Raw genomic sequence first — 21,176 nt, 5'->3', positions numbered from 1 at the left:
TATGAGAAATGTTCAGTTGCATATCCCGATATTATCGAAGAGTTCGCCAAAGTTTTTAGCCAGCTAAATGAGGGCCCCAGAACAAATGGCAAAAACCAATTTAGATAACCTTAGGGAGTTCGTGGAAAGAGAAAGCCTTGCTGCATGAACATTGGCACAAAAAAAGCATGTGCTCAGATTTGGGGCCTTGTATCCTACTTATAGCTTTTGAAGGCAGCATGGACTCCCCAACTTTTGATGTTGTCTATGAGAGTTAGACATGGGAAGAAAGAATTTCTTGTATTCATGTGTCTTACATTAGCCCTTTTTATATAGGGTGTTTACTTAGTACTAAACCCTTCTCTACCAATGTGGGGCACTATACATATTAACTCTCTAACCTTCTCTATTGGATGCTTTCTTTTCTATTAATGAATGTGATTGTTGTTTTTAGTGTTTTTTCCCAGCAATGTCGATACACTACTTAGGCATCTCTTATACATACACATGCAAGTTCTTCTAAACCTCCCTTGTTCAATTCATGTGATGCGATGGAAATATTTTCAGGATTGGGGGAGATGATGCCAGCCCAGCTATGGGAAACAACAATGAACCCGGAGACTAGGCTGTTAAAGCAATTAGTGGTGGAGGACGCAGCTGAGGCAAATGTTGTCTTCTCTTCACTTATGGGATCCAGGGTATGTCTCTTTCTTTTCTGCATGAAGTGTTAGGCTGAATCTTTTCTTGGGGATACCTACTTATTGGAGCAGACTTAATGCATTTCCTTTTAATAACTATGGTGGATTGTCCATCTCTTTCCACCCTTTTGCTATTGGCTCGCTTTTATTACCCATCTCCCTTTTGGCAAATACAGGTTGATATTAGGAAGCAACTTATACAAAATTCAGCGAGCATGATGAACCTCGAGCAACTGGATATATGAATGTGATGGCAGGGCTTTGTGGCACTTGATTTTCCAATTCTCCCTGGAAAGCAGACAAGGATTTTAATTACCAGTACCTTGACATGCATCACAGGATCTTGTCCTCCCTTGTTTATTTTTTGCTTTCCATAGTATTCACTCTTGTCCAATGGAATTTAACTTATTTAGTTAGCAATGTAACATAATGGTTGATGTAAGTAATGAGCTCTAGGAATTGTCCCTTAGTCAATGAGGTGTTGCTGGTCAGACTGATCTACTGATGAGCGATGAAAGTACTACTACTACTTTGTGCTCTGTCATTCTCGAGGAAATATAGAAAGTTGTGGTGGTCACTTCATCTTTTATATTAAAGACCACATGAACAAATGAATGTCCTCTCTAAGGCTGTCAAAATTGTATGAATTACCTTTAGGGGGTGTTTCACGAACTCCAATTCTGATGTTCTACTTTAACATTGTTAAGGAGTATGGGATGTTTGACAACATTACTTGGAAAGTGTAACTCTTATAATTTTGCTTAGCCCATGTTTCTAGGGTCCAAGGTAGTATCGATTTTTAATCTCACTATGACTTAGTCGTCACATTTCATATTTCTGACTTTTCAATGATAAAAGTATTAAGGTTTTTTCCCCCTCATTGTTTCTGAAGTTACGCTGGTCGAATGTTATTTCTGAATGTAACCCAGAACTATTCTTTTAAACATGATATTTTTTTTGCTTGTCTATTATACTAACAATTTTATCTTTATAGAGTTTAATATTGAACTCTAATTCACATCTACTACTTTGTAAATCATCCAAAAACACTGAAAATAGTTGATGATGGACAATTTCCTACTATCACCTCTTACCTGTAGGGTTTTTTCATTTGCATTCTAGTGGAGTGGTAATATGAAAATAATGACTACCGAAAAAGATTTGGATTATTCTAGCAAGCACCCAATAAAAATAAGGAGTAAAATGAGAAAGAAATAATTAGAGAAGACAGACCATTAGATATTTAGCTACACAAGTCTGACTAAGAAAAAAAGAAAAGTAAAACACATAAAAGAAAAGGTTTAGATCAAGAGTGACCAATCACATGGCTTCGACTTTTAATATGTGGTGAACAAGTTCACGACTTTACTTATGAAACAAAATAAAAAAGTGAATAAACTTTGAAGCAAATAGCAGTGTCCATAGTCCATTACTTAACATTCACTAATCACAACAAGAAAATAGCGTTTTTCACAAGAACAGGCAAATAGCAGTGTCCATAGTTCATTACCTAATAGTCACTAATCACAACAAAAAAATGACGTTTCTACAAGAACAAGAATTTATTTTCAAACTCTAATGGGTTTAAAATTATTAACAAGTGGTCAAGTTTCGACATTTGCACAAATAATCACTTTTAAGACAACTATTTAAGAACATAGCCACAAAATATAACTTAGTACAATTTTAGTCATTTTTACGAACTTCAGACAAAGAAGCAACAACAACGAAAAGAGTAAAAAGGAAGAAGAAAAACAACAACAAATGGAAGAAGACGAAAGCGAAGAAAAAAAAGAAGAAGAAGCAACAAGAAGAGGAAGAAGAGTGGTGAAAGGAAAAAGGGTCGCGCACCACTATTTTTGATATTGTCTAGATCTGCAATATTGTTAAATTTCTAACTAAAATTTAAACATATTCCAAAAAAATAGTACGTGGCGTGAATAATCCGAGTTGAACTAGCCTCACGGGTTAAGCCAATTTAATTCTCTATTTCCAATCAATTAAGGCGTCACTGATCCCATGTATGTGTAAGGCTCTGTAAGAGTTTGCCCAGGATTTAACGATTTTCTAATGTCAAAGTCAAGCTAATATGTTTAGAAGATTGTAAAAGCTCACCGCAATATGGATTTGTCGATTGTGCAATGCGTCGTGAAGTGGGAAGAAGTTTTGACATGAGAGGGCGGTCTGCGGTCATTTATGCAGACCGTGAATCAATTCCGCTGGCTGCAGAATCACCGTGGATTGGGGGAGGAACAACTAAATTTTGAGGGCTATTTCGTGGTGGGTTATGCGGACAACATAACTGTTTTGTGAATCGCATATTCATCGCGAAATTGGTCAGGCCACATGGGAAATTTTTGAAGGAGATCTCGTAGTCCAATGTGCGGAACATAGAACCATTTCGAGAACCGCAAATCCGTCGTAGACCTATCCAGTTCCAACTCAAAATCTAGAGGACCCTTTCGCAGAGCGCAGAAGCATTCCGCGCTCCATTCCGTAATCGCAGACCCGACTTGGAGGGGAATTTTTGGTTTTTTTACGTGACTTTATTTTTAATAAAATGCCTTGGAGGTCGTTTTAGATGGGAAATATGATTTTTGAGAGAGAGAGAGCGCTCTAACAAATCCGCACTTCAATTCTTACCCATTTCTTGAAGATTCAAGGAAGAAAACTCATAAGGTCTTCAACTAACCTGGTAAAAATTTATCCTTGGCTCACATGCTATTCTATAGTGAGTGGATTAATAATATTTTAGTGTTGGGGCTTATGCGATATTGATTGGAATCCATAAGCCCCCAATCACGAATTTGGGTATATGTGAAGAATGGAAGATGCAATTCTTGAGTTGGGAGTAAATTGTTGGGCTTGCACGTGCCAATGGAGGTTATTGGTTGCCTTAGGATGGTGGTAGATGAATTGTTGAAATGGGAGTTGGTTGAGGGATGAATAAATCCCATTGTAGAAAGTTGTAGAGAAGTATGCACGCTAAGTGTTTGGTAAAATGCCTAAAAAACCTAGATTATGAGAATTCTTACTAATAGTAGTTTCTATTGAACTATGTTGATGTAGATTGAAGTATAAAGAGAAGTGGAACTTCATAGGGATCCTAAGGAAAGTTCGATTGAGGTATGTTGGCTAAACTCCGCCGGTAAAATCAGATTCTATGAGCCCCTTATGAAATCTAAGTATGGTTTGTCCAAGTCCCTATTCTTATTATTTTAAATTGCCTTAAATGAATGATTTATCAAATGCCTATGTACTCAAATCTTGTTTCAATTACCATCCTTATGCTCTCCCTTGAAAACTATTTCAAATGTGATTGATGTATCAAATGATTATGATTTCAATTCATGTTTCAATTGCAAATCGCTATGCTCCCCTATTTGGAAGCAATTCAATGTGTTTTCAGCTCTTGCATACTCATGTTTTAGTTCCAAAATGAATAATGATATACGTCCCAGGAGTCGATAAAAAGAAAAATGATTTAGGAAATGCCTTACATAAAATATTTTTGGGAGTATCGTTATGTCACCGAGAAAATGTCGGTTGTAAAGGCCTACGCCGCACTACACATGCTGGTGTATGAGATGATTGGGAGATAAATTGCCTTCACACCATGATGAGATTATTTCCCCTTAATTGGGATGAATTGATTGCCAACAAAGACCATGTCAACCCAAACAACATTGTGGTGAGACGGCCTAGCTGATCGGGCCAAAATCGGACTCTCTGCCACGTACATGGTGGTATGTCAGTAGCTAATAATCTCTCAACCAAAATTATTAATGCTCATTTGAAGTTTGTACTTATGTTATACTTTCTTATCATGTTTTAACTTGGCATTTTAAATATTATTGATTTTCTCATTGCTTCGATGTTTTCTCTACCTATATTGGTATTCTATTCCATGTGAGGGTATTTAGCTTTACATACTAGTACTGTTCCATATGTACTAACGTCCCTTTTGTCAGGGACGCTGCATCTTTAATAGATGCAGGTGGTACCTTAGCAGGTGGCACAAGTTCTCGATAGTCGTGTACCATCCTCTCAACTGATTCGGCGAGCCCTACTCTACACCGGGGCCTTATATTGTGTTGACTCTTGTACATTATTTTGAGATATAGCCGAGGCCTTGTCGCTGGCACTTCCTTAATTTTTATCATATATGTTTAGAGGCTCCGTAGATACATTGTGAGTCACATATATATGAGGAAAAACTCTAAATGTTGTTTTGTCGTTTCATTCCACTTATAAGCCATGAGCTTGTATCTTTTGCTAACCATCAATGAAACCCTTTAATGAATGAAAATGGGTAGTGTGCAGTCTCGATTGATCATTACATGTTATTTCTTTGTGAATTATTCATGGGCAAGATTGGATAGTAGGCACCTGGCAGGCTTGCTTGACTGGATTACCTCAGTTGAGCACCAGTCCCGCTCCCCAAGATCGGGATGTGACATTATGCTTGTAGAAATCAAAAGGAAAAATTGCGAACACAACTATCTTTTAGAATATCTCGTCGAAGTATATCGTCTAGTTTGTTAGCATTATATTTTAATGATGATAATTTATTAAGTCCTTTATACTGATTTCAAGTTGCTTTTGCAAGAGTAATTAATCACAAGCCCAAATCCCTGAAGAAAAGATGTAGAAGGAAGGAAAATTGTGAATAATGATAAGTTACAACGTCCCCACTTGTGGGTAAGACTGTCGAGGAGCTGATACAGATAAAGGTGAGGGGTAGAAGAGTGATGGAGAGTAGAAAAGAAAGAGTTCACTGCCACTGTGGTCAAGTGCTAATGGAGGATAGATTAATGATATTTCTTTTTAGTAACAATGTATTCTCTTTTGCAGGAAACATTACTCTATACATGTCCTCTCTATTGGCTATCTCTCAATGTGCGACATTAGCACTTGATGCTCAATCTATTGAGAAAGTTTCAATGGAAGGCACGCACATGGTATGGAATTGCACAGTTGTGGATTCAGAACCTAGAACTGGGGCCTTTGTCCAGTTGTGTACACTTGAAACTGCTTAGAGCTGATGGTTACTTAATATTAAGTTTACAAATTTTGAATACAGAATTACAAGCTGCTTTATTGCACAGGAAACTGGCAGATTTTACACTTGTCATGCTTAGGTTTTGGTCCTAGTTTGAACAATTGAAACTACCCAGAATTGAAGATTTCATGATTTTGTTCTTGCACAAAGTGTTTTAGATTTACATGATGATCTAAAGTGTTGGAAATTGGTAGTTCCTTTTAGCCTCATATCCAGGTTTTGGCTATGTTTAGGTGTCACGACCTAAAGTCTACCAAAGGCCATGATAACACCTAATCCACTTGTTAGGCAAGATAATACTCAACAACAATTATAAAAGCCGATTATTAAGTTATTAAAAGAGTCATAATATAAATAACAAAATGGAATAAGTCTCAAATACATTACAAAATGCATGTCTAAGATAGGGTCTAAACATGATCACAACGACATCACAAGCTTTCAAAATGCGGTGTCACATTATCACGGGCATCTAACAAGAGTAAACTGTCTTAACTGAACAACAATGCTTATCTGGAAAGAAGTAAATAGACATGGATTGATAAGTAGGGCAATGGAACTTCATGTGCTACAGATCGAATCAAATAGAGAAGCTTACCATGAAGTCTCCAAGTAAGCTCCTACACTGTTGGATGGGTACCATTAGTCCCTGCCTCAAAATCTACACAAAAATATGCCGAAGTATAGTATGTGTATAAAATCACGATACTCAGTAAGTATCAAGTATAGCTTCGAAAAGTAGTGAAGAGGGATCGACACTAACACTTACTAATAATCCAATAAATCTGATTGAACTTGTGATGAAGACTCCGACGATCAGTATAAATCTTGCATGACACACCATACAAGTAATGCCTCAAAATTTTAAGTACATGAACAATAGCTGCTACATTTAAATTATGGACATGTAATTCTTTTCATTCAACTACCATAATGCATAAGCAATCATCTTGCATCAGCACCGCACCAGGGCCAACACGTGAAGCATCACACTACACCGTGTGTGGTCCTAAACGTGTGAGAAACACGAACACAGAGGCATAGTCAAAGCTCTCCTCACATTCATCAGACCATCTAAAAGAAGCACCATTATGAGTTAACTTGGTCAATGGAGCTGCAATGGATGAAAATTCCTCTACATAAAGACGATAGAAGCTAACCAAACCCAAGAAACTCCTAATCTCTATAGTTGTAGAAGGTTTAGGCTAACCCTGAACTGCCTCAATCTTTTCCGGATTGACGTTGATACCATCACTAGACACCACATTACCCAAGAAACCTACCAAATCCAACTAAAACTCGCAATTAGAAAATATAGCATACAACTCCTTTTCCCTCAGAATATGAAGCATTATCCTCAAATGCTACTCATGCTCCTTACTACTGCGGGAGTATACCAAGATATCATCAATGAATACAATAACAAAAGAATCCAAATATGACTGGAATACAGTTTTTACAAATGCATGAAAGCCATTGGAGATTAGTCAAAGCCAAGAGATATCACCAAGAACTCTCATTTGGAAAGATAAAGGAGTGAAACAATCAACCTATTGATAGTGGAAGACCCAAAATGTCCATAACGAGTCCTAAAAGCCTTCTTAGGGATGTCAGAAGCCCTAATCTTAACCTAATGAAAGCTCAATCTCAAATCAATCTTCGCAAACACTCAAACAACCTGAAATGGATAAAACAAATCATCAATATAAGGGAATGGGTACTTGTTCTTGATAGTGACCTTGTTCAATTGCCTATAGTCAATGCATATCCTCATGGAACCATCATTCTTCTTCACATGTTGAAAGTTGGCAATTTGAAGTAGAAAAGTTTGATCGTAGATTAACTTTTATCTATCGAGCTTGAAATTTAATTTTGGGACTTGGAATAGGTCCGATATGTTATTTAGAATTTGTCTACAAAATTTGGTACCATTTGGAGTTGATTTGATAGGATTAAGATGTTTAGTTGTAATTCTAGAGATTCTTGAACTTTACTTTGAAATTCATGCATTTTAGTATTCGATTTGTAGTTTTAGATGTTTTTTTCATCACACGAGTGAGTTGCGTATGATATTTTTAGACTTGCGTAGATGTTTGGTTTGGAGCCTTGAGGGCTCGGATGAGTTTCAGACATGTTTTGGAAGATTTTGAACTGAAAATGAATTGCTGGTGTTGCTGATGCTCAGGTATCGCAATTGCGAGCAGCAACCTCGCAATTGCAAAGGTGATAGTGGGGGCTCAGAGGTTGCAATTACGACTTCCCCTTTGCATTTGTGAAGTCAGTAGGATTTTGGCTTGGTTCAAATTTGCGAATAATACTTTGCTTTTGCGATTATATCCAGCTTAACGATTGCAAAGCTTTCGTCGCAATTGCACTGATCTCTGAGGCTGTCAGGGCTCGCAAAAGCGATCCCTGGTCCGCAATTGCAAGGGTTCGCAAATGCGACACTTGCAGTTGGACAAAAGGGCTGGAAGGCGGATTTTACAACATATTCTCTCATTTTAGAGCTCTAGACTCGGTATGATGCGATTTGGAGAGGGTATTTTCATCTACAAACTTTGGATAAGTGATTATAATCTGTTTCTAACTATATTCCATCAATTTATCTTGGATTTTAACATCAAAATCATGTGAATCAAAGTGAAAATTTGTCAAATTTTTGAAAAATAAGAAGATTTTGAAACTAATCACAAATATGAACTCGTGGGGTCATGGGTAATCGAAATCTACCATTAGACCCGGGTTTTGACTGGTCGGGCCCTGGGTTGACTTTTTTAGAAAAATGTAAAGATCATAGATTTATCTATTGTAATTTATTTCCCTTGCATTGTTTGATAATATTAAGCCGATTTTGGTTAGATTTGAGCCCTATGGAGGCAAATTTTACAGGAAAAGCTATTTCCAAGAGTTGAATTGGCCTAGTTGTGGTAAGTATCCTGCCTAACTCTATGTCGGGGAACTACTCCTTAGGATTGGGATTTATTTATTCATTTGTGCTATGTAAAAACCACGTACGCAAGGTGACAAGTGGATACACGAGTTCTATATGGTATTTGATCGATTTAGGCTACTTCGACTCTTTCCATACTTTAATTGAAACGTCATATCATGTTCTAAATTCTTATAGTCCATCTATTCTTACTTGTGTTTGTCTATACTTACATGCCTTAATGACTTATTTAGAACTTGTTCTACATTCCACTTGATAAATTTCTCTCATGCTTTAGTTGAATTTGTTGCCCTTTTATTGTTACATGTTATATCTTTCATTGTTGATTATCATTATTTGAAGTCATTATACATGTTTTCTTTCATTGTTGATTATCATTTTTTGTAGTCATTGTACATGTTATCTCTTTCATTATTGAGTTACCATTATTTGAAGTCACTGTTACACGTTATCTCTTTCATTGTGAGTTATTCCTATTTATTATTGTGGTTACCCATTATCTATCTCATTGTTGAGTTATTTGTGTTGAAGTTGTGTAAGTCATTATCACGTTGAGGTGAAGTGGTTATTTGTTGGGATATCCTTCTTGTTGAGAAATTTACATTCATTGCTTTTGTTGATATTCTTGTAAATATTATGGTTGAGCTATGGGCTATTATTGTGAAAATATTGATATTGTTGATTATTGCCAAGTTGTGACATATGGGTACTTGTGGTACGAGTTGTTATTGTGATATGAAATTGGCGCACATGCGGTGATATAAGGATAGGTGTTAATGTGCATGCGGCGGCATACATTGCGATTTATGTGCATGCTGCTTGTAAGGGAATTATGTGAAGCCACGTGGCATCATATGGTAGGATAAAATGTGTGTAGCTATTTTGGGAAAATTGTTTTCAAAAACTATTTAAATGTAAGGCTCGCGCTACGGTATAAGGAAAGATTGTGAATTTTGAATACAAGGCGATACCTTAGTTGTGATTCTTGATATATACGAGGAGGTACCTTGGTTGTGATTCTTATTGTGCACGAGGTGGTATCTCGTTTTGATTCTTGTTGTTTATCTCATGTTGCAAAGAGTTATTTGGTGGGAACACTTCTTATTGTTTTGTTCTTTCTTGTTTTATCAGTTATTGTCCATATATGAACATTGTGGTTCTTTTCAATTGTTTCCCTTATGTCATCTCTATGCTTAAAATCCTTCATTAGTCTATGTTATTAACTTGTTTCATATTGCTTATTGCTCTGCTTTCCGTTACTCCTTGTTATTACATTTTCATTCTGTTTATTATATCCTAGTAGGTGTCTTGACTTGGCCTCGTCACTACTCTATTGAGGTTGGGCTTGATACTTACTAGGTATTGTTGTGGAATACTCATACTATGCTTCTGCATATATTTTTGTGCAGATCCAGATACGTCTTCTCATGTCCGATGTTAGCGATCGATTGTTAGCTGCTTTCCGGAGACTTCAAGGTATACCCGCTCGACATCCGCAGGCCTCGAAGTCACCTTCCCTGATCTTTACTTCCTGTTGTATTTTCATTCAGATAGTGATATAGTAGACATTCTAGTATTACTCTGTAGAGCTTATAACTCAGTTCCACCAGTTTTGGGAAGTGTAATGTTGGGATTCTAATTCAAAAGTCTATATCAGTTTATCAGACTTGCTTTAGTATTTATTTAATTATCTCTATCAAGTTATTGTTAAATATTAGGCTTACCTAGTTGTAGAGACTAAGTACCATCACGACATCCTATTGAGGAAAAATTACGGTCGTGACAATTTGGTATAAGAGCTCTAGGTTCATAGGTGTTACGAGTCATAAGCATGTTTAGTAGAGTCTTGCATATCGGTACGGAGGCGTCTATACTTATCTTCGAGAGGCTACAGGACAGTTAGAAAAACTTCACTTCTTTGATTCCTTATCGTGCGTGTTGGTTGACTTTGAAAATTGAATCTTTGACTTTCTATTCTCTCACAGATTGTGAGGACACGCCCTACTAGATCCAATGATTATACATCCGTGCCCCCTGCTAGAGCTGCGAGAGGCTCGAGACGGGGCTGGGGCAGAGGCTGAGGAGGGGCACGTGGTGCAGCCAAAGCACCTGCCCGAGGTGCGATAGAGGAGCCACCAGTAGCTCCAGTTAGGGGGAAGCCACCCGAGGTGCCTGTTGCCACCCCTCACTTCAGGAGACCATCACATAGTTCTTGAGCATGTTTGATAAGCTAGATTAGGTAGGGTTGATTCCACTTGCAACAACCACATCTCAGGCTGGGGGAGGAGCTCAGACTCTCGTAGCCCGTACCCCAGAGCAGCAGGTCCATGTTGATTAGGTCCCATAGGTTATATTAGTACAACTTGTTGTTCCAGTTCGGCCCGAGGTCAGGACAGTAACATCTGAGGAGGAACAGCTTAGACTTGAGAGGTTTAAGAAGTATCACCCTCTTACTTTTAATGGTTTGGCTTCAGGGGATGCACATGACTTTCTAGAGGAGTGCCACTGTACTCTCTGCACCACGGGTATTATAGAGACGAGTGGGGTTACTCTTACTATATTCAAGCTGTCGGGAGCAGCATAATAGTGGCGGGTTTACGAGGAAGTTAGCCAGGCCGATGCAACTTCACTTACATGGACTTGGTTTTCAAAGTTGTTCTTGAGAGATTTTATTCCTCAGACCCTTCGGGATGCTTGGTGCGTGAAATTTGAGCAATTGTGTTAGGGTAATATGACAGTGCTGTCCGATTCAGTGATTTATCTAGACATGCACCTGCCATGGTTTGTATAGTCAAAGCGAGTCCGTCGATTTATCAAGGGGCTTAACTATGGTATTAGATTTAGCATGGCTCAAGAGTTGCAGATAGACACTCCATATCAGTTGGTGGTAGAGATTGCACATAGGTTGGAGGGTATGCAAGACTGTGAGAGAGAGGACAGGGAGGCCAAGAGGCTTCGAGGTACTGGAAGATTTTGTGGTGGTCATGCTGCAGCTACAACCCATCATGGCAGAGGCTATGTGATCCGTCCAGTTCACTCGACACTTGCTGCTTCAAGTGGTGCTCCGGTTATTCCGAGATCTTAGGTTGCACACTTTACTCACCACTTTCTAGTGAACCTCCAGCACGGGGTGCCTTCAGCGATCAGTCCAACCGACCAAGCCCGAGATAGTCCCAGTAGCCATGCCCATCGAGAGCTTGCTTTGAGTGTGGTGATACCTGTCATATGGCTAGAGACTACCCCAAGCTCAGGAGGGGTTCACCTCCACAAACTACTCAGGCTCCACAGATTCAGCCAGGTCCACAGACTTCTCAGGCCATGATTTTTGCCCTAGTTGTCGCTCCACCCATACAACCATCTAGGGTTGGGGGATGGGAAGTTAGAGGTCGCCCTAGAGTGGGAGTCCATGCCAGGTTCTATGCTTTTTCGGATAGGACGGAGGCAGTCACTTTAGACGCAGTCATTACAAGTATGCTTCCAGTTTGCCATAAAGATGCATCCGTCTTATTTAATCGGGGATGCACATATTGATATGTGTCATATTACTTTGCTTCGTATTTGGATATATCTTGTGATTCTTTAAGTTATCTTATTTATGTGTCGACAACTGTGAGAGATTCTATTATTGTGGACCGTGTGTATCAGTCGTGCTTAGTTGTTATTTGTAGCTTTGAGACTAGAGTTGATCTGTTATTTCTTAGTATGGTAGATTTTGATGTTATCTTGGGCATGGACTAGTTGTCTCACTATCATGCTATTCTAGATTGTCATGCCAAGATAGTGACGTTGGCTATGCCAGGTTTGCCACAGAGAGTGAAGAGGTGCATTGGATTATGTTCCTAGTAGGGTTGTGTCATTTCTAAAGGCTCAACGGATGGTTGAGAAGGGGTGGCTTGCTTATCTAGCTTTTGTGAGAGATGTCAGTATTGATACTCTTACTCTGGATTTAGTTCCGATAGTGAGAGACTTCCAAGATGTATTCCCAATGGATCTTTTAAGCATGCCACCCGATAGGGATATCGATTTTGGTATTGACTTGTTGCTGGGCACTCAGCCTATTTCTATTCCACCATATCATATGGCCCTAATGGAGTTGAATGAGTTAAAGGAGTAGTTGCAAGAGTTGCTTGATAAGGGTTTCATTTGGCCTAGTGTGTTGCCTTGGGGTGCTCTGGTTTTGTTTGTGAAGAAGAAAGATGGTTCTATGCGTCTGTGTATTAATTATTGGCAGTTGAACAGGGTGATAGTGAAGAACAGGTATCTATTGCCGTGCATTGATGACTTATTTGATCAGTTACATGGTGCCAGAGTGTTCTCAAAGATTGATTTGCAATCAGGTTATCATCAGCTACAGATTCGGGATCCAAATATTCCGAAGATTGCCTTTAAGACTTAGTATGGTCACTACGAGTTCCTTATGATGTTATTTGGGCTGACCAACGCCCCAACAACATTTATGCACCTGATGAACAATGTATTCCAGCCATATCTTGTTTCATTCATCTATGTGTTTATTGACGACATCTTGGTGTACTCTCGCAATCAAGAAGATCATGAGCAACACCCGAGGATTGTGCTTTAGACCTTGAGAGAAAAGAAGTTGTATGACAAATTCTCAAAGTGTGAATTCTGGCTTGATTCAGTAGCATTTTTGGGTCATGTATTATCGAGTGAGGGGACAAGGTAGATTCGAAGAAGATTGAAGTAGTTCAGAGTTGGCCCAGATCGACATTAGCTACTAAGATTCGGAGTTTCCTTGGTTTTGTCGGATATTATTGTTGTTTCATAGAGGGTTTCTCATTTATTATTAACCTATGACCAGATTGACCCAGAAGGGTGCTCCTTTCAGATGGTCCGAGGAGAGTGAGGTGAGCTTTCAAAAGTTCAAGACTGATTTGACTACAACCCTAGTGTTGGTGTTGCCTATAGGTTCTGGGTCTTACACTGTGTACTGTGATGATGCCACATGTTGGTAAAACCACTGCAAGACGATAGGGTGATTGCCTATGCATCTCAGCAGTTGAAGACCCATGAGAAAAATTATCCGGTCTTCGACTTGGAGTTGGCAGCCATTGTTTATACGTTGAAGATTTGGAGGTACTATTTCTACGGTGTCCCTTGTGAAGCCTTTACCGACCACCGAAGTCTACAACATCTGTTCAAAACAAAAGATCATAACTTGCGGCAACGGGGATGGTTAGATTTGCTTAAAACTATGATATCACTATTCTATACCACACTAAGAAGGCCAATGTGGTGTCTGATGCCTTGAGTCGAAAGGCGGAGAGCTTGGGAAATTTAGCATATCTACTTACAGTAGAGAGACCACTAGCCATGGATGTTCAGGCCTTGGCCAACCATTTTGTTAGATTTGATGTTTCGGAGCTTAGTCAAGTTCTTGCTTGCATGGTTTCTAAGTCTTCTTTATATGATCGCATCAGAGAGCGTCAGTATGACGACCCTATTTGCTTGTCCTTAAGGACACGGTACAACATAACGATGCCAATGAGGCTTCTATTGGTAATGACGGTGTGGTGCAGATGCGCAAGGCCGGTTATGTGTGCCCAATGTGGATGGGTTGCATGAGTTGATTCTTCAGGGGGCCCACAGTTCGCAGTACTCCATTCATCCAGGTGATGCTAAGATGTATCAGGATTTGAGGCAGCACTATTGTTGGAGAATAATGAAGAAAGACACTGTGGAGTATGTAGCTACGTGCCTAAATTGTCAGCATGTGAAGTATGAGCATCAGAGGCCGGGCGCTTTGCTTCAAATACTTGAGATTCCTGAGTGGAAATAGGAGCATTTCACTATGGACTTCGTTGTTGGGATCCCATGGACTTAGAAGAAGTTTGACGCGTTATGGGTGATTATGGACAGGTTGACCTCGGCTCATTTTATTTCGGTAGTGACTACCTATTCTTCAGAGTAGCTGGCTCAGATCTATATTCACGAGATTGTCCGACTTCATGGCGTGTCGGTATCCATCACCTCTGATCTGGGTAAGTAGTTCACATCGTATTTCTAGAGAGATGTACAATGTGAGCTAGACACACGGGTTGAGTTGAGTAAAGCATTTCACCCCCTAAACTTGGGGAGCGCGACCGATGCTCAACCGAGTAAACCCGGCCGAGCAAGCCTATTAGATACTTTCTACCCAAACTCACTCATGCTTTGAGAGAATCCATATTTATTTTAATTAGACAACAAAGTGATCATGTATATAACACCAATACATTTCCATTAGTAACTTCATTTTAAAGTCTCAAAATACACACATTTTCATAATCTGAAGTGGAATAAGTAATTCAAACACTACATAACCTGGTTAATTTTCCCAACACCAATATACAACCTACACTATGTCTACGGAGCCTCTAATAGATACAAATGAGTACTATGATAGTGCCGGCAACAAGGCTCCGGTAATACCTCAAAATGTGATAATATAATGGACAAAAGATACATGACCCGGAATGAAGTGGGGCTCACCAAGTCTGCTAGGAGAAGGGTGTAACACTATCGCTGATCAACGCCGTCTGCTATGGCACCACCTGCATCCATTAAAGATGCAATGCCCCCGATAAAAGGGATGTTAGTACCATTGAATAACACTACTATGTATAATTAAACACCCTCTCAATAGAATAAATAATCATATAAGGAGGAACAATCATAGAATCAATGGAAACCTCGAACAATACCAAAACATCAAGTTAAGAACCACATTAAATTTCAAGTAAATTTCCATGTTTTTAAGTTGGGAGATTATTAACATCGATATACCATCATTCACAATACCACCGTACTTTTACACGGGGTCTGATCACGACCCGATCGGCTAGGCCGTCTCATTTGAGACATCAATATAATTTCTGGCACAATCACCATCATGTGTGCGACATGGCGTCCTATCACCACCCGATCAGCTAGGCCGTCTCACCCGAGACATCATCCTTTTCTATCAATTATCTCATTTCATACTCCTTTCATATATTTTCAATTCATTGGCACTAGTGGCCATAATTATAATATCATTCTTGGCACTTGGCTGTATTTCATTTTTTTCATGCTCACCTTTTCACTTTCGCACATCATCATCATCATTATCAACAAGAAGACTTTTCAACACAAGACTTTAGGTACACATGTGAGCAATTAAGAGTCTTAGACATATAGAGATTTTTCACATAGTTTGACATGATAACCTTCATTTAAACTTGACTTGAAGTCGTAACATTTATAACACATAGCCCATACTTTGAACACATTCTCAAATGATAGCATAACATTATAAAAGAAATTGGAACACACATTGAACACATATCTTTCAACACAAGTTTACTCGGAATAGCCAATTTCATATTGACCAAATCGAGTCTTACATGACTTACATGAACACCGTGGGATTCAATTCTATGAAAGGAGTTTAGCCAACCTACCTCAATTGAGTTCCTTAAACTCTAAAATGTTTCGGAATTCTTAGAAACTTCAATCTATTTTATAAATATAACAAATTGGACCGAAATTAGGAAGATGATCATGGTTCTAGCTCATTTGAGCATTTTATCAAACACCAGGTGTGTTATGGTTTCAAGGTCCTTTTATGGAGGATTCCATCATCCCACAACCCATTCTTTACCATTTTTAGCTCAACAATCTTCCTACACCCTTTGATAACACATATATGCAAGATGAACAACTCCCATACCCATGAATTATCTTACTAATTGCCCACTTCTAGTTAAATTTCGAAATTAAGAGTTAGGGTATAAAATCTTACCCCTAGGATGAAGACATAGTGTGCTTTCCTTGTTAATTGTCCAAGATTTGAGTCAGTATTGGGGGATGAATCTTAGGAACTCCCTTTCTCACTCTATGTTACTCCCTCTCTCTAGAACTTATGTTTTATCATTCTAAAATGATCCCAAGGGTGTTTTATTAGAATGGGGTCGGGTTCAAAAATTTAAAAAATAGGAGCCCCAACACAGGTTTGCGGTCGCATATGCTTCTGCGGTCCGCAAAATGGGCCGCGAAATGGCCCTCCAGAACTGGGTAGGTCTGCCCCACTCTGCGGCTATTATGCGGTCCGCAGACCTATTCTACGACAGCATAATGCGCCGCAGAACCTCCCTCCAAAAAATTCCATGCTGAATCTGGGATAGGTGTGCGGCCCGCGTAATCGTTGTCCGATCGCATAATGGACCTACAAATTTTCTCAAGTTTCTTCTTCACTCTACGACCATTCTATGACCCGCAGAGTGATTTTGCGGCCGCATAGTGGGCAGCAGAAATGTCTTTTTCTGCCTACCCGGGTTTTAGGTAAAATTTTACAGGGCCTTACATGCTTCGTGCTCGTGTTATAGATTTCGGGGTTCTTGGGATCAGTTGTTGGCGCTTGCGAAGTTTTCCTACAGCAACATCTACCAATCGAGTATTCATATGTCTCCTTATGAGACCCTATATGGGAGACGGTGTCATTCCTAGTTAGTTGGTTTGAACTAGGAGAGGCTAAGTTATTAGGCTTAGATTTGGTTCCAGATGCCTTGGAAAAGGTCAAGTTGATCCAGGATCGGCTTCGTACAAACCAATTTAGACAAAAGAGAGATACAGATCGGAAGGTTAGTGATGTTGCATTCATGGTTAGAGAGCAAGTCTTGCTCTTGGTTTCACCGATGAAGGGTGTGATGAGGTTTGGGAAGAAGGAGAAGTTGAACCCTATGTATATCAGACCTTTTGAGATCCTTGAGAGGATAGGTGAGGTGGCCTACAAGCTTGAGTAACCACCTAGTTTGTCTGTAGTTCATCCAGTATTCCATATTTCTATGCTCCAGAAGTATTATGGTGATCCTTCTCATGTTTTAACCTACATAACAATCCAATTAGATGAAGATTTGATTTATATTGAGGAGCCGGTGGCTATCTTGGACAGACAGGTTCAAAAGTTGAGATCAAAGAACATTGCATCAGTGAAGGTTCAATAGAGGGGTCATTCGATCGAGGAGGAAACCTGGGAGACCGATAACGACATGCGGAGTCAATATCCTCATCTATTCATCATTTTAGGTATGTCCTTATGCACGTTCAAGGATGAACGTTGGTTTTGAGATGGGGAGAATGTAACAACTAGACCGGTTGTTTTGTGTAATTGCGCCATGTTTCTCCTTTTGATGTTTCATACATGTGTGTTTATGATTTTATGACTTGATGGGTTGGTTAGTTTCATTCTGGGTAGCTTTTAGGTTGATTCAGACCCTTTGATTTTTGACTTAGAAGTCTAAGTTAGAAATGTTGACCCAACTTTGACTTTTGTGAAAATGAACCTCGAACGGTGTTTTAATGGCTCTTATAACTTCATACCATAATTTTGGACTTAGGAGTATGCCCAGAATCGATTTTGGAAGTCCGTAGGTTGATTTTTGTTGTTATGCCAAAATCTGGCAATTTAAAGTTGAAAAGTTTGACCGTAGGTTGACTTTTAGCTATCGAGCTCGGAATTTGATTTTGGAAATTGGAATAAGTCTGTTATATTATTTAGAACTTGTCTAGAAAATTTGGTGCCATTTCGAATTGATTTGATAGGATTCAGATGTTTTGTTGTAATTCTAGAAATTCATGAACGTTACTTTGAAATTCATGCGTTTTAGTATTCGATTTATAGTTTTAGATGTTATTTTTATGTTTTCATCGCATGAGTGAGTTCGTATGATGTTTTCAGACTTGTGTGGATGTTTGGTTTTGATCCTCGAGCGCTCGGATGAGTTTCAGACATATTTCAGAAGGTTCTGAACTGAAAATGAATTGCTGGTGCTCGCACCAGCCTTGCAATCGCGAAGGTGACAGTGGGGGATCAGATTTCACAATTGCGACTTCCCCTTCACATTTGCGAAGTCATTTGTATTTTGGATTGGTTCGCATATGCGAACAATAGTTCACTTTTGCGATTATGTCCAACTTTGCAATTGTGAAGCTTTTGTTGTAATTGCAATGATCACTGAGGGTGTCAAGGCTCGAAAATGCAATCCCTGGTCCGAAATTGCAAGGGTTCTCATATGTGAACCCTGTGTCGCAAATGCGACACTTGCAGCTGGACAAAAGGACTGGAGACGGGATTTTTCAACATATTCTCTCATTTTAGAACCCTAGACTCGGGAGGAGACAATTTGGAGAGGGGATTTTTATCTAAAAACTTTAGGTAAGTGATTCTAATCTATTTCCAACTATATTCCATCAATATATCTTAGATTTTAACACCAAAATTATTTGAATAAAAGTGAAAATTTGTGAAACTTTGTCATGTTTTTGAAAAATAAGAATTTAAGTTTTGAGAGTCGATTTGGACTCGAATTTTGAAACTAATCACATATATGAACTCGTGGGATTATGGGTAGTCAGAATCTACCATTGGACCCGGGTTTTGATTGGGTGGGCCCCGAGTTGACTTTTTTGGAAAAAGTATAAAGATCATAGCTTTACCTATTATAATTGATTTCTATTGCATTGTTTGATGATATTAAGTCGATTTTGATTAGATTTAAGCCATGTGGAAGCAAATTTTAGGGAAAAAGCTATTTCCGAGAGTTGAATTCGCCTAGTTGAGGTAACTATCTTGCCTAACTTTGTGTGGGGAAACTTACCCTTAGGACTGGGATTGATCGATTCATTTGTGCCATGTGAAAGCCGTGTATGCAAGGTGAGGAGTGGGTACACGGGTTGTATGTGGTGTTTGATCGGTTTAGGCTACTTAGACTCTTTTCATGCTTTAATTGAAATGTCATATCATGTTCTAAATTCTCATAGTCCATCTATTCTTGTATTAGTCTATCCTTACATGCCTTAAATGACTTGTTTAGCACTTGTTTTACCTTCTACTTGATAAATTTCTCTCATGCTTTAGTTGAACTTGTTGCCCTTTTATTGTTACATGTTATCTCTTTCATTGTTGATTATCATTTTTTAAGTCATTGTACATGTTACCTCTTTCATTGTTGAATTACCATTATTTGAAGTTATTGTTACACGTTATCTCTTCCATTGTGAGTTAATCCTATTTATTATTGTGGTTACACATAATCTTTATCGTTTGTTAGTTATTGGTGTTGAAGTTGTGAAAGTTTTATCACGTTGAGGCGAAGTGCTTATTTGTCGGGATATCCTTCTTGTTGAGAAATTTGCATTTATTGCTTTTGTTGATATTCTTGTATACATTGTGGTTGAGCCATGGGCTATTGTTGTGGAAATATTGATATTGTCGATTATTTGCAAGTTGTGACATATGGGTACTTGTGGTACGAGTTGTTATTGTGATGTAAAATTGACGGGCATACATCGGTATAAGGATAGGTGTTAATGTGCATGCGACGACATAAGGTGAGACTTATGTGCGTGTTACTTGTAAGGAAATTACGTGAAGACACACAGAATCATAATGTAGGCTAAAGTGCATGTAGCTATTTCGAAAAACTTTTTACAAAAACTATGTAAATGTAAGGCTCACGCAGTGGTATAAGGAAAGATTGTGAATTGTCAAAACGAGGAGATACCTCGGTTGTTATTCTTGATATATACGAGGAGGTACCTTGGTTATGATTCTTATTGTGCACGAGGTGGTATCTCATTGTGATTCTTGTTGTTCATCTCATGTTGCAAAGAGTTATTTGGTGGGAACACTTCTTGTTGTTTTGTTCGTTCTTGTTTTATCAGTTATTGTATGTATATGAACATTGTGGTTCTTTTCAATTGTTTCCCTTATGTTATATCTATGCTTACAATCCTTTCATTAGTCTATGTTATTAACTTGTTTCATATTACTTATTGCTCCGCTTTCCGTTACTCCTTGTTATTACGTTTTCATTCTATTTATTATATCCTAATAGGTATCTTGACCTGGCCTCGTCACTACTATATCGAGGTTAGGCTTGATACTTACTAGGTATCTTTATGATGTGCTCATACTATACTTCTGCACATCTTTTTGTGCAGATCCAGGTATGTCTTCTCGTGCCAGACATTAGCGATCGACTGTTAGATGCTTTTCGGAGACTTCAAGGTAAACCTGCTCGGCATCTGCAGGCCTCGAAGTCACCTTCCTTTATCTTTACTTCCTATTGTATTTTCATTCTGACAGTGATGTAGTAGACATTCTAGTATTACCCTGTTGAGCTTATGACTCAGTTCCACCGATTTTGGGAAGTGTACTGTTGGGATTCTATTTCAGAAGATTATATTAGTTTATCAGACTTGCTTTAGTATTTTGTTAATTATCTCTATCAAGTTACTATTAAATGTTAGGCTTACCTAGTCGTAGAGACTAGGTGACATAACAACATCCTACAGAGGAAAATTGGGGTCGTGACAAATGTAGCAAGAGTTGGCAGTACTTTGAGAGAGGTTTTAAAGGCCTGATTTTATTCCACTTTGAGACCTACTATTTGGTTAACATAAAGGGTTAAATTCAATATTATCAGCACAGAACTTGTTTCAATTA

At 38.7% G+C, this 21,176-nt stretch overlaps 1 protein-coding gene and 1 long non-coding RNA gene across 5 annotated transcripts in view; both read left to right on the top strand.

Annotated features, from left to right (window-relative positions):
• The window catches only part of LOC107830362 (DNA gyrase subunit B, chloroplastic/mitochondrial), a 40,700-nt gene extending 39,283 nt beyond the window's left edge, over positions 1-1,417 (top strand). For all 3 annotated transcript variants that reach the window (XM_075253545.1, XM_075253544.1, XM_075253543.1), the window contains exons 20-21: positions 547-677; positions 854-1,417. In XM_075253545.1, coding sequence (XP_075109646.1) covers positions 547-677; positions 854-922 — 200 coding nt within the window. In that variant the 3' untranslated portion in view covers positions 923-1,417. The remainder of the gene's footprint in view (positions 1-546; positions 678-853) is intronic.
• Positions 1,418-2,285: 868 nt separating this feature from the next.
• On the top strand, positions 2,286-5,758 carry LOC142181152 (uncharacterized). 2 transcript variants are annotated; one of them, XR_012709521.1, is made up of 3 exons: positions 2,324-4,423; positions 5,287-5,410; positions 5,532-5,758. It is a non-coding gene; the product is annotated as an uncharacterized LOC142181152 (long non-coding RNA). The 2 variants fall into 2 exon arrangements; XR_012709520.1 differs by having other exon boundaries at positions 2,286-5,410.
• The last annotated feature ends 15,418 nt before the right edge of the window (positions 5,759-21,176 follow it).

This window comes from Nicotiana tabacum, chromosome 5 (genome assembly GCF_000715075.1).
Source record: "Nicotiana tabacum cultivar K326 chromosome 5, ASM71507v2, whole genome shotgun sequence".
Taxonomy (NCBI): Eukaryota; Viridiplantae; Streptophyta; class Magnoliopsida; order Solanales; family Solanaceae; genus Nicotiana; species Nicotiana tabacum.
This window is presented reverse-complemented; position numbering and strand designations above follow the sequence as displayed.